Genomic DNA, 15,172 nt, shown 5'->3' with positions numbered 1-15,172 from the left:
AGACTGAAGACCCCACTTCCGGTCGCTGACACACTCCTGGGCCCCAGCGTGGTCACGGGGGTTCCTGAGAAGCTGCGGGTTAAGCATAAAACGGCCAAGCTGGGTAATGACAAGTCGGCCAGAGATCTGCCCGAGCTGTGTATCGGCCAGGACATAAGAATGAAGCCCCTGCCTGGAGACAGGACGGGCAAGTGGAGGAGAGGAGTGTGCCTGCAACCGGTGGCCCCCAGATCGTACTTGGTGGATGTCGAGGGGACATGATTCTACCGGCGGAACCGGGTGGACCTGCGACCAGCGGAGGTGGATGTGACTGGACGCCGCCCGGAGCAACACAGAGTGCAGCACAGCGGCCCACCTGAGGAGCCACACAGCAGTCCGCCCAGCGAAGGGATGGACAGTAACACGGGCAATGACACTATCACCCAGGAAGTCAGGCCGTTCAGGTGGAGCGACCTGTACCAGCCTGTGGTGGACCCTCCACCGGTGCCAGAGTACAGGACGTCCAGTGGTAGGCTGGTGAGAGTGCCACAAAGACTGGACTTATAGAGACTGGTTAATGGGTATGGTATGGTGTAAAATTAAAACACACTTAAAAGATGGGTAGGGTTTTAAATAAGGACGTTTATGGGGTTTCTTGTAATAATAATAATTTGCACTAAGGGGTTGTAACTGTTGTTATCTAAAAAAAAATTAGATGTTACAAGAGAATGGGATTGTTATATAAACCCCCCCACAATGGTGTGTGAGTTGGGACGGTCCAGCAGGGACCAGGATGTAAACTATGCTGTTGTGTATGGGTTGGGATTCAATACAGACTCATGAATTGAATAAATAATATAAATAAACTACAGTCCTTTTGTGAAATATGACAGTAGTATGCACCTTTAACCTTTCTTGTAAAAAAGATTGACAGCTACAGTAATCCAATACGTTACATTTAATAGTTTGGAATAATTAATAACCAATAGTGACTGTTGGTTGGTGCCGGTGGGTAGATCTTAGCAGGTAACCAGGTCCCCGGTGTGGTCTCTGCCTCATACCTGCCTTTCTCTCGACGCGCCCCTGGAGCTGCAGGCGTCTCATCATTAAGCCAGCAGCAGCAAGCAACAACAACAGCGGAAAACGCCGTCAAAATAAAAAATAAAGGTGTGTAGTTGTTTAGTTTTGTTTGAGTTGTAAATAACGTTCAGGCCATAGATAATATATACAGTGATATGGTTTTTTAGGTTAATGCTAGTCTGTCTGTCTGTTTGTCCTTCTTTTGAACACGTGGCTGCAACATGCCGTGTTAACGTTGAGCACATGTCGCCGGTCTCAGCTAGTATGTGTTGTTAACCTGCTAAAACGGGATAACTTAGTGGATAATGTTTTTTTTTAAGTGGATTTCTTCATAACGCTATGTATTCCAAATGCATATACAATGTTTTCTTTATTCTGAATGACATGTTGGCCATTATCTGTTGTTGTTTCCCCATTCAAATGTGTTTCATTGCATCATAATTAAGTAACGCTAGCTAACAAAAACTGGACGCGAAATTAGTAATTTCTCTAACTTCGGCTGTAATATCCGACCTTCTGCTTGGAAATGGGTATAATGCTAGTAGTAATAATGCGCTGCATATAAATGTACGTTAATTGGCATTATTAGCGTAACAAATAAATGTTTCCTCCCCACTCCCGTGGATAGTGATGATGTCAGGCTCTTTAAAATGGAGCTGCTGTGTCACTCCCGGCAGGTTATATTGACCAACAAACTGACGAACATTGTAATTTAGGTTTGGATTATTATCCATGTAATGACGAGGGAACATAAACCACAACACTAGTACAAAACAAACATTTTATTTCCAGTAGAAAAGCTATCCCAACTGGACTCTAGTTTAGCAAAACTTAATATGGCAGTGGATATGGACCAGGCAGCTAGAGCCTAGCAGTGCTAGTTCATTAAATTTGTGCTATAGGCTAAAGCTTGCTGTACAATTGGTATCGTATCTTCTTCTATATCGCATTTGCCATAATGTTGGCGTGTTAATTTAACAGCCATCTATCTGCAGAAGTACCAGCTGGTGCCAGTTTCCTTTAATAGACTTGTATTGAATTCCTGGTGAATTGAAAATGGGGGACCCTGATGTAAACAAGACGAAAGTCTTTCTCTGGTATGCATCCCCCTAACAATTGTGTGTATTGAGCTGTACTGTATTGTACCCATTCTGCAATCTGTTAATAAAGTTTTCAATCAATCAAAACCAATCTTTAAAATGTTCATTTGCAAACTCAATATTTGTTGGACCTTATGGTGTTCTTGTTCTGTTCTTGACTTATTGTTATGTTTTCTTCTTGACTTGTTTAAAGAAGACCTGTACGGCCCATGGGGACATTAACGTGTGTTGTTGGGCCTTATAAATAAATTTGATTTGATTTGAATACAATTTTCTTTTTCAGAAGTTGCCAGCATGGACCCAAACAAGCCTCCATTCCCTGGTGCGACGCCTCCTCGGCTGACGCAGCAGGCGCACGGACGAGGAGTCTGGTCTGAAGAACAGATGCAGATGGTGGGACGAGGCAGAAGCTTGATGTTCCCAGCCCCAGTGGTGCCTGGCATTGGACGAGCCAGAGGTTTCACGATCCCTGGTGATACACCAGTAATGCAATATGGGAGAGGAGTTACTTTACCCATGACTGAGCCTGCTGCTGGAGGATTCGCCAGAGGGTTTCCTGTGCCATCTGATGAATGGGGACTTGGTAGAGCCAGAGGGCTCCTCCTCGCAGCGGGTGATCCAAGGGTTGGGGTGGCAAGAGGACTGTCCCTGTCGAGTTTGGGGCCTCAGCCTGCGCAAGCCCCCCCAGGTCATACCACGAAGGTGACCGAACAGATGACTTTGAAGAAGGAAGTGGAAGTTGTGACCAAACAGGTTTGAGTTATTTCCAAGTTGAAATTTACTTAAGTGTTGGCAGATTTTCTTTGGAACTGGTAAATATCGCTGCTGGCGGGACAAAACCTCCTAACTCCATTTTTTTTCTTTATAATTTTTTTTTATCAACTCATTAGATCATCCTCCATGTGTGTGTGGTTTTACAATGTCTACACAATGGGAAAGCATTAAACCAATCATCTGTCTAAACCTCGTAACTCTATTCGCCCTCAAATCTGTGTTCGTTTTTTTCATCTGCTGAAAAGTTGGGTTTTTGGAGTTGAGGTTTTGTCCCGCCAGCAGCGATATGATGTTTACCTCACTGTTTACAAAATTTGACTACTTTAGATTGTATATTGCACTATATGTATATTCCTCTTTACTTACTTTTTACCTTCTTACACTTACCTTTTTTTATAATGTATGAAGCACACTCTCAGGGGCTCATATAGAACCAAGCATTTCACCGTAAAGTACCTGTATTGTATTGTATTGTGATATTTAATAAACAAACTTGAACTTGAAACTTGTATTCACAGGTTGAAGGCCAAGAATCAGGGTTGGCGTCCATGATTAGAGGCCTGGGCATTGATCCCTCCAGGGCTGTTTGGGGCCGCGGAGGGCCTCCAGTGGGTGAGTGGCTCAGAATCTTGAATTAAAGGGAAAGTTAGGATTTTTTCGACATTAATTTGTATGAAATTAAATACTTGCCAGTTGTGTATGCAAAGCTATTGGCTTACTTAGTCCCGTGGTTGGCATTTAATTTAATGGCTTTGCATCGACTACACACCAGTGGCTCCCAGTCCCAACCTTTTTGGGCCCAAGGTACACCAAAAGTCAAACCGGAATCTCAAGGCACACCAATTTACAGACTCTAATCAATTATGCAGATGGTCTCAAGTGTCATATTGTCATTTGAGATATTTCCCTATTGACAAATTTGATGGGCAATATGTAGGCCTATTTAGTATTTATATGAATCGGTGCCAGAGCTTTCAAGACAAGTGTGAAAAACATTATTCAGACTAAATAAGAACAATAAATAATTATGACAATAATAAATAAGCCAATGTATATGATTTGGGTATGATATCAAGGCCTATCAAGATAACTATGCCTTGTTGATGTGCAATCAGAGATAGCAGAAAACATAGATGGTTAGACCAGTGCAATGTCAAGAACGGCACAAGACACACTTGTATGTTGAAATAATAGACATCTGATTAACAAGTGCAGATATTGTACAGTATTTGTTTGCATCTCTTACCTGTATTAAATGAGTAACATGTTCATATCACCAATGCCTGTAATAATCCAGAACTGACAGACCGTGAGACAAGGGGTGAGTTTTTTTTGGTTAGCTCTGTTGTTCCAAAATACACAATCAGACCCAGGGAAACCTATTCTTTCATGGCTTCAGGGTATAATTGAACTCTTCAGTTTACAAAGATACTAGCTCATGCATTATCTGGCTAGATCAGGTCAGAATTAGTGGACTGAAGGAACTGAAAAATCGCTATTGATTTGAACTGTCTCATTAACGTCACAAGAGTGAGGGAGGGAGAAAGGGAATTACCGGTAGCTGAATCTACTGTGCAGAGCTATCTGAGGAAGGTACTGTGTATTTTGTTCCAAGAGCCTGTTCAACTTACTTGGCAGCGCTGTTGGCATTAGCGAAGTTAGCTAGCATAACTTTCCCCTGCAGATGACGCACTCGGGTTGAGGGCTATCGACAGTCCAAGTAACAATAAGCTTCTTTTTTTTCTTGATGTGGACTGCCTCCATTGTTATTAGTAGTTGGGGTGGCCTGTGTGTGTGAGAAATCTGCCCATTCTGGCACCACAAAATGGATGTAATGAAGAGTAATTCATATGATTTTGCAAGCAACTCATTATGCGTGTCCTGACATTTGATGTGCAGGCTAAATAATTATTCCACACGCTGTTACCAAAATGTATGAGAATGTTAGGGGTGTAACGGTACACATATTCGTACCGAACCGTTTAGAACTGAACTAGCGCCTCTGAACAAGGTGTGATAAACATGAAAACAATATATTTTCCTTGGCATGAAACGGGAAATGGTAATCATACCATTAGGGACCTGCATGACTCTTCTTTCTCTATTCAATACAGTTTTACCCTGAGGGATGATTTACAATAAAGTGCTATGTGCTAAAAACGGAAAAGTAGGCTACTTACATTCTTGATACTTGAACTCTCAAAATAGCGTTGGCATAAAGAAAATAAGGTAGGCCAGCTGTAATTTACATAGCTTGCATAAAACTGGCTTTTTATGATCAAAATCCGCCAACCGAAGCTTGAGATTGCTTAGAATGCAAATCACTGTCTTTACGTCGACCAATGGTTGCGTTATTGTTAGGGATGCACGATATTGATTTTTTGACACCGATACCGATAACTTTATGCTCCTCAAGCCGATACCGATAACCGATATTTATTGTATTATAATATTTTTTTTAACTATATATATATATATATTTTTTTTTAGTATTTATAAGCTCCGACGTCATCGGTACTGCTATCGGTACTCGAGAAATTATGGAGTTTTTTTTTTAGGAATTTAAACGTCGCAAACTAATCTTGTTGGCAGTTGTCTGCGTGGGGAGCTCTGTGCTCTCTGCCTGCTGTGCTCTCTCCTCTCTTCCCCTCCCATACACTCACTCACTCACTCACTCACACACACACACAGACAGACACAGGTGCTGCGCTGCCGAGTAGGCTACAGACAGCTCTGCTCTCATAATGGCGGACAGAACGAAATGTTCAAAAGTCTGGGTCTATTTTACTAAAGTCGATGCTGACAACTAGGGGTGGACGGTATAAACGGTATACGGTATAAACGGTATGAATTTGCTCTACGGTATGGATTTTGAGTATACCGTGTAACCGGTAGTGCAGCTCTAAAATAGCAATGACGTCATGTAACCACAGCGCGACTATTTCACTCGCATTTGCCCCTAAAAATAGATAGGATTAGTCATAGATAATAGATATGTGCGAACTGGAAAAAGTTATTTAGGAGGCTTCGCGCAGTGGGCGTGCCAGCCCCTACCGCACGCATGTAAACACGGGTCTAGTAGTCTAGTGGGACGGGACACGGGAGCTGTCGGCGTCTCCCTGAGCTAACGTTAGCTTAGCTACCGTTACAAAATGACCCAGTCAACTATTCACTTTTAGTTTAATACATGATGGGGCATTGTCTAACCGAACGGTATCTAGTCGGCCAGCTACCGATAGCTCCTGACATCAACAAACGCTCCACAAAGTCTAGTACTAGAGACGTGTATGCTACCTGTTAGCTCACGTTAACGCAAATTAGTTCACCGTTCAAAACGAAATGTCCCATTGAACTAAATAATTCACTGAGGCGTTGTATTAACGTTATATATGCAGTAGCTACAGATAGCTCATGATATCAATGTCTTATAACACTGATTCGATGCGTATTCGAGCTGAGGGCTTGCTAACGTTATAATACCAATACAATAGGGTCCAGGTGCAGCGCCGGAGAATCCTGGCCGTAGCTCTGCTCGAGGCTACTAGAGTATAGGTCCAGGTGCAGCTCAGGAGAATCCTGGCCGTAGCTGGAGGCTACTAGAGTACACACAGACAGTGGAGCTTGTTGCGTGGTGGCGATGTCTCGCAGATAATACCAGTACAAGTCTAATTATATAATATATATATTTTATATAAAAAAAAAAAAAAAAAAATATATAATTATTTTTTTTTTTTATCAAAAACAATGATACCGTGATATATACCGTTACCGTCTATGCTTCAAATTATACCGTGATATAAATTTTAGACCATACCGTCCACCCCTACTGACAACGCTCGTTGCCACAAGTGCAACAAGACATTTGCCAGTCATGTATAAGCGCTGGTACTTGTCAATGTGGCTGGCGGGGAGATAACGTTAGCTCCGAGTAGAGTAATGGCTGACAATCCGGAGGTAAATAAACGAACGAGAGCTTCTGATTGGTGGTAAGAAGAAGAGGTGGGTGCAAGCCGTGGGACGTAATTGGCAGATCGACTGTCTGTCTCCGAATGTAACGTGTCTCCGAATGTAACGTGACTACGTCACAGCCAAGAAAGGGAGCGCTGGATTTGTGAAAAACTCCCTGTTCCTAAACCACACGCTATCAGTTTTACCACAGTACTGGCAAAACGGGAGGAGGCTATAATAAAAACAAGCGCCCTTCATCCAAATCCACCCACACCGGATTTCTTTTAACCAAAAAATGTATTATATGTTATCGGAGCTATCAATAACGTTATCGAGTTTATCGGGATGACGTCATAATTGCTGATATCGGCCCGATAATTATCGTGCATCCCTAGTTATTGTTCATTTGTTACTACAGGCAAGTTGTACACGTGATCTCAAGAAGGTGCTGAATGAGTTTGGCAGTTTTTCATGTCTGGTCATTTTTAGCATGGTGTTATTCACAGTCAAAGATGCAAAATAAAATAATTCAAATAGAATTGATATTCTCCTTTGGTCCATTACAATTTACTCAAGCCTAGTAACAGACACAATATTTCTGACACTGGTAATACATTCCCTGAGATCCATAGATGTAGATGCCAAGAATATGCAAATTTATTATATCGAACCGAAAACAGTGATAGGAACCGAACCGTGTATTTTGTGAACCGTTCCACCCCTAGTAACTGCACACTATATCACCCCTGAGTGAAGCATGGAAAGCCAAACTTTCCCCCACTGTACCGAAAGCCTGTACCCAACCGTGACTTCAAAATCAAGGTACGTACCGAACTGTGGTTGTTGTGTACCGTTACACCTAGAGCTGCCGCGGTATTTATTATTTCCTTACCGCACAAATTTGCAAAATATTTCCTACCGCCGCGGTTATTACCGCATGCACACAAAAAATTAAAAAAAAAAGTTTGAATGCATTTTCTTTTTAGTAGTAGTCTACTCTTTATAGCATATAGCCTGCCTCTAGTCTAAATGTCTATTTTTAGAGGATGACTTTGCAGCATGAATATTGTTTGGGATTCGGCAAGCACGCATTAGTTATTGAAAGTGAAACACGGATTCGAAGTTTCCCATCTGGTCGTGCGCCGTTCACTCGGTGTCGCGGGCAGGGGTGGTTACCCCTAACCCCCCCGACCCTTTCTTATTATTATTACTATAAAGTTACTACTTTATAATAAAGGCATTCGTTTTGTGGCATTAACATTATATAGTTATACGTTCAATAACATCAGCGTATTTACTAGGGGTGGGAATCACCAGTTTCATCATGATACGATACGATATCGATTCTTTGGACAACGATATGATATTTGCCGATATCACAAAGTCTCTCACGATACAATACGATACGATTAGATTCAGGTGCCTGCGATCGATATGAGATGATATCATATGCCCATTTAACACAATCAGTAACATTTAGATCAACAAAAAAAATGTAATGAAAATATCATTTGACATTTGTATTTTTGAGCTCTTCCAGACATTTAAAGGAAAATCAATCTATTGTTTTTAATACAAATAGACCTCCTGTTCACTGTAAAGTGCCACGTTTTTATATATTGAGCTTTAAACTTTAAGCTACATTTTTTGGAACTCAAAACTCACAACCTCCCTCTCCCAAACCGTTCCTACAACAATTTGTTGATGTTGCATGATCATGTATAGGCCTACATTTATTATGTATTATATTGTTTATGTTTAAATAACATTTAAACATCAAACTTCTCTGACCTCATCTGGTCTTTCCAAAGACGCGCGCACACACACACACACACACAGAAAGGGAGAATGCTATGCTGTAACATCTACACACACGGAGCTACTGCTGTTGTTCTTGGGCGGATATGAGACTCGCCACAGGATTTTCAAAATAAGAGTATCGATATGAATCGATCTTATTACATCGCATCGATTCGATTGTTGATAATTACATCGATGTATCGATCTGGATCGATGTATCGTCCCACCCCTAGTATTTACCGGACAATAGCAAGGCAAGCAATACTCTATTCATATCTCAGTTCCTTTCTTTGCTCAGAGCGTGCTGAGTTGTCCCATTCTGCGGTCTGTTAATAAAGTTTTCAATCAGACAAGTGTATAGAACGAAGGGCTTTTATTATAACATTCGTTGCAGACAGTAAAATCATTATGTCTTGTTTAGTACTCCTGAGGAGCGATGATAGTCCACTCCGGCGGAGAGTTAAAGCTAACGTTATTAGCCGTGTTGTGATGATCTGACATTCAGGAAGTAAAAACCTAATACGCGCTTGCCGATTGGTGGTAACACACTGCATGACGCTACAACGTGTGACTCGTCTCTCTTCTGACCAATCAGTGGTCTGCAATGTTTCACGTGACTTTTCTGGTACCCAATAGGGTCGCTTGGAACCTCGATAGATGAGTAGGGTATATCTGCAGAGCCGCAAGCCCAACGAGAGGAGGGTAATTTATTATTATTATTATAAAAAACAGCGGTGACGCGGTATTCAGCCTACTCTGCGGTGGCCGTGATGTAACAGCGATACCACGGTAATGCGGTAATCGCGGCAGCTCTAGTTACACCCCTAGCGAATGTAGATAGAGGACACATTAAAGGGGAACTATCTTATAAATGGCCTTTTTCAGTGTTTAGCATTGTTTCCTAGCTATATGGACTTATATTAATATGATCTATGTCTCTAATTCTCATATTGGCGCATTCTTCCAATTCTCCTCTCACAATATTCACCCTCACTGAACTGAGTCATCTGAAAATGTGCTGATTTGTGATGTCAGAGACTCAGCTGCATGTTGAGACTCACACACTCCGCACAGTTACCATTATGGTTGGAGCCCAGGCTCAAAACGGCTTAAGATCTTGAGGTAGAAAAATGCTGTTTTTGAGGACTTCATTAGAAATACAAAACAATGAATAAAATAAAATAATACAAAACAATGAATAAAATAAAATAAAAAATTACAGAGGTGTTCCATAGACTCTCAGGGATTGTGTAAAAGTGCCCAAATAGTGAAAGAAATAGTAAAATAGTTCCCCTTTAATTACGTATATAAAAAGATTAGTTTATGAAATTTGAGTGCTGACAGATATTTATTTTTAATTGTATGTAAATTAGAAAAAAATTTATGAAGCCTTGTAAAAAAAAATATATATATTTGATTCCACGGCACACTTGATCTTGCTTCACGGCACGCCGGTTGAAACCCGTAGGACTACACAACAAATGATCCCTTTAACCACTTATGCATCGGGCAAAAATGCGGCTATTTTTTTTTTATTTTTTTTGATGATGATGATTGCATACCCAAAGCGATTTATTATACTTTATACTTATAGAACATGCATGAGTCTGGTCTCTTTTGAAAGGTAACATTCTGAAGTTTCTTACACAATAAAGAGGCCAAACTTTGATCTTTAGTGTGAGAAAGTTGAGCACGGGAGTAGCAATATGTTATGTGCAATAATCTGTTTTATTTGTTCTAGTTTGTCCCCATCCCACTGGAGTACTGATTATTTATTATTTGTTTGTGAGCAGGGAGGGGTGCAGCTGGAGATTTGGGAGCAGAGTTCAAGGAGCAGGCTGGCCCATTAGGTACCCTCATCAGCCCAACAGGTGTTGGTCAACCAGAGGAAATGATTGGCAGAGGCAGCAGGTAGGAGGTTTGACCACTCAGCCTCAAGAAAATCTTTGTTGACTAATAATAAACAGGATTCATGTATTAATTGAATAGTTAATTTAATTGACAAAACTGTAGAATTGGTTTCCACACATTGCTGCTGTTGTGCCAATAGACGACTAAAAACACTTCTTCAATCAATATCTGAAATGAAGAATACTAACCTGCTTACTGTCTTTTACTAGTATGCACTTTGCTACTAAGGAATCTAGAGATGGCTCCGATACTCTGTATCGGTATCTGTCCGATACTGGCCAAATTCACAGGATCGGATATCGCAAAAACAAGAAGTATTTTCTAGGGATGGGCGTGAGTAATCGATTACTCGTAGCTATGAGAAAAATCGATCTTAAATTATTAATAATTTTTATGAAAAAAAAAATATATATATATTTTTTTACATATTTGTTTCACATGTATATGTAAGATTATATCTGTTTGTTGGTTTCCTTAACACTTTGGATGCCAGCGACGACATAACTCGTTTTATCAGCCCCCCCGGTGATTTTTTTTATTAGCGATCTGAATTCATATTTCATCAACCGAGTCTCCCGTTGGTACAGCAGCCCCTCCAGGAGCTCAGATGGGGAAAAAAGCCCCTATCGTCTATCCCTGTGTAACTGCAGGTCAGTCGATTAGACTGACCTGGGATCTGTAGATCTTGTGCTGGCGAGCCGTCTGATCAAGAGGGATCTGATCGCGAGACGGAAAGCAGCCTGGAATATATATTTACAGCAGCCAATAATCAATCGATAAGCGTGATCGATATTTGGAATGGCGAATCAGGAATTGGAATCTTTTTGGAGAACATCTGATCTAAGGTAAGGAGTCTATGTTACCAGTCTTGGGGTAATCGGAGCTGTATTCACTGAGATAACAGCGTGTCCCTATGTGTGCGTGATCTTGAGGAAACGAGAGAATAGATTTTTCAGCCCGCGTCTATAGCGTGCATAAGTACACATATACTATCGATAATCTAGCGTTTATTTGAAAACTATTAATAAATAGGCCGACAAATGACAACGTGTCTAGTCTAGTGTATTCGAGAATATTCCAATAAATGGCGTTTATGGGGGAATCTTTCAATTTTCCGAAAGTTTGAGAGAATGATAGCTTTTCGAAATGCTATATAAAAGGATATGAACCGGGCGGCTACGTGGTGCAGTGGGCAAGGCGCTCACCACGAATACTGGAGACTGGGCTCGAACAGGTATGCCTCCCTGTTCGAGCACAGCTCTCCACATTGCTTTCAGTTTAGCTGGTCGTCCACACTAATACACATTGGCCGTATTAGGGGGAGGGAAACTGAAGGGTGGGGATCGGCCGTTGTGGACAGCGACTCCTACAGGTCGGTTGGTGCGCCTGCGCAGTAGAATCAGGAAGCGACGGGGGCGGGGCCCCTCCAAAGCCCAGACCCCCGACGCTGAAAGATCGAGCTGCGCAGGTGGAAAGATGCGACTGCTGTTACCTCGAGTATCGGAGGGGACTCGTGCTATGCATGACTTAGTCCACATTGCAGCCGGCTTGTGGGAGGCATGAAACCGCGTTCAAAGACAGGGAAGGGTTGAATAGGATGATATGAAAATTGGGATGGGAGAAAAATAGAAAATGGGAGAAAAAGGGGATAAAAGAAAAATGATATGAACCGATTATTAAAAAAAATATATATAAAAAATGTAAACGATCCGTTTCGACTGACTGCAAACAAGTCATTGATAAGCGACGGGCAGATTAGACACATAGCCATAATTTAAAACAGATTAGGCGTTTTTAACGCTAACATTGAAGTGGATGATGGCATTCAACGGGGTAAAAATGTAAACAAGGTCGGCACTGAAACTGTTAAACATATATGTGAATGAACAAAATTAAGTAAAAAATAATAATAATCAATTCTTTTTATTTTGTATTTTTTTATGGAAAAAAATCCCCCTTTTCGAGTAAAACACGATCACTCGAGTATAGCATGCGATCGATCGATCTGGATTCTTCTTAAAAATGCCCATCCCTAGTATTTTCTGATATGCCGTAAAGCGTGCCATCACGCGAACAGTATTAGTGCGACAACAATGTTAGCTAAACGTGAGTCAACGTGTTAGCAGTGCACCGTGATCATGTCAGCTGTGTGGAGTTATTTTAAGCCCAACCGGCCGGGTATCAGGCCAAGATTTATTTCACGTCATAAATAGATCAATACTTTTAAGTAATGTTGAGTTTGAGTTAAGTAATGTTGAGTTAAGTAACACGGATTGTTGCTCAATCTTCACAGAAGGTAGACACTAGGGATGCACCGAATGGGAAATTCTTAGCCGAAACCGATACCGAAAATAGTAAACAGTTGGCCGAAAACCGAATGCCGAAAGTCAGAAAATTATTAATATAAATATATATATATAATTTTTTTTTTTTTTTTTTTTTTTTTAGCTACCTGATTATGGCAAAAGACATGATTATGGCTTAACTTAAATAATATTAATAATCACTATGGGCCCATAAAACATTTATTCAGCACTTTTGAATGCATACATTAATTCCAGACTGCATTTCCAAATTAATTCCAAAGATTGTACAATTTAAACATTTTCTCTTTGCATACAACAAAATGTGCATTAAAGTCAAGTGCATTTTCTTTTCTCTGTAGGATAACTACAACAAAGTGCATTCAGAACAAAGCCAAGGTGCTTCAAAACTGCATAACGATCTGCATAAAGACACACACAGGACTGTTGTATTTACTAAGAGGAGTTAGTTATCACAGGCTGCAGAACGCAGGAAGTGCTGCCAAGCTGCTCATGTTACACGTTGCACGTTTTGATTATGTCATCACAACAACACTTTAGGTTATGAACGTTACGTAACCCTGTTCTTTGACATTCGGTGATATATTTTCGGTGCTAAAACCCTTTCGGCCGAAAGAGCCTTTTTAGCAATTTTCGGCCGATAATTTTTGGCGGCCGAATATTCGGTGCATCCCTAGTAGACACACTAACTGCGCTCCAATCTATGCCAATAACGTTCAGTTTTGTGGTAGAGTATCCTGAGAAATAAGAGAAATAAAGAAAATTCATACACAAGTAATTTGCTTGCAGGAAGCTAGAATTCACTGGGTACTGTAGTTTTTCGAAATTTCAACGCTCATTGAGAGCTCTGGATGCCTTGTGCTCATATGACTACAACAGGCGACGTGTCACTAATTCGCGAAATAATAAATGCATTCCATAAACTAAAATCTCACTAACACTTTAACCTATTGGTAAACAAACGTATTGCTGAAAATATACACTATGACTGCTGTTGTGACATGGTTAGGGTCTTCACTCTTGGATACATTTGGGAAAAAAAACACTACTTACAGTCTGGAGAGAGTGATTTATGATGTGATGTCATTTGCGGTCCGCCGATGGACCGCTCGGGTAGAAGAGGTTAAGGGGTTAAAGAATAAATAAGGCAAATAAATTAAGAAATAACTTATTATTATTATTATTATTATTATTCTGCCACGGTTTTCCTTATTTTCATTTCGGTGCATCTAGTTTGAATGATGCCACTCTGTAGTAGGGATTAGCACAAGTAATATTTTCCCAGATCGAGTACTCGCATGAATTACTGGGAAATCTATTTTTAGAACTCATCTTAACACATTGGACGCCAGACCCGACATAAGTCGGGTTAACTCGCCGAACGTTGGGCGCCAAACCCGAGAAAAGTCGGGTTTTCATCGTTATTTCTTTTATTAGCTATATCCATTCATAATTCATCCATCCAGCCTGATGTTATCATTGGGAATGGGTCTGAGATCGCAAACGTCCAATACCGCAGACTAACGCCTTGCGGCCGCTATTGCACTCCATTTGAAACTGTGGCTTGTCTGGGCCGAGCTGTGGCGTGCAAGCGAGGTCTAAATACTCGGGCAAGACAAGCGGTTATTGGGATGCATCGACACCCCCCCCCCCGTTCATGTTCAATGCTGGATTACGTTGGAAACACGATTGCGATCAGTATTTGGAATGGCGATCAGATAATTGGATTATTATTTTTGCAGTACATCATAGACAAGGTAAGGGCTATATGTTATCAATCTTGCGTTGATCCGATAATTCGATCGGAGTGTGTCTGTAATGTACCGCGTATATTCCGTTGGTGGCGATCGAAGCATAGAAAAATTAACTGCGCAAGATAAGCTTTCATAAGCTTAACCAGTGATAAACTAGGCGTTAGGTAGTTTGCAGGCTGTTAGACCCGGAAATAGGCGCCAACCTTGCCGTCCCACGATTGGCGCACATGTTGCATGACCTGGCCAATCAGAGCGCAAAACTCGAACGCGGAAACAAACATTTGTTGTCGAAAGTATTCACGCAGCCTGGCCGGTGTAAAAGGGCTACAGTGGTTGGAGCCCAGCCTCAAAACGGCTTAAGATCTTGAGGTAGAAAAATGCCGTTTTTGAGTACTTGATTAGAAATACAGAACAATGAATTTTTTGGAAAAAAAACCTTACAGAGGTGTTCCATAGACTCACAGGAATTGTGTAAAAGTGCCCAAATAGTGAAAGAAATAGT

At 41.0% G+C, this 15,172-nt stretch overlaps 1 protein-coding gene across 1 annotated transcript in view; it reads left to right on the top strand.

The window, feature by feature from the left end:
• Nucleotides 1–2,453: 2,453 nt before the first annotated feature.
• The window catches only part of piwil2 (piwi-like RNA-mediated gene silencing 2), a gene marked incomplete at both ends in the record, with an annotated part of 105,376 nt that continues 92,657 nt past the window's right edge, over nt 2,454–15,172 (top strand). Inside the window, 2 exons of the mRNA XM_084321990.1 lie at nt 2,454–2,912; nt 3,452–3,545. Coding sequence (XP_084178116.1) covers nt 2,454–2,912; nt 3,452–3,545 — 553 coding nt within the window. The remainder of the gene's footprint in view (nt 2,913–3,451; nt 3,546–15,172) is intronic.

The sequence above is a fragment of the Notolepis coatsorum genome, assembly GCF_963971535.1.
Source record: "Notolepis coatsorum genome assembly, chromosome: 9".
Classification (NCBI taxonomy): domain Eukaryota; kingdom Metazoa; phylum Chordata; class Actinopteri; order Aulopiformes; family Paralepididae; genus Notolepis; species Notolepis coatsorum.
This window is presented reverse-complemented; position numbering and strand designations above follow the sequence as displayed.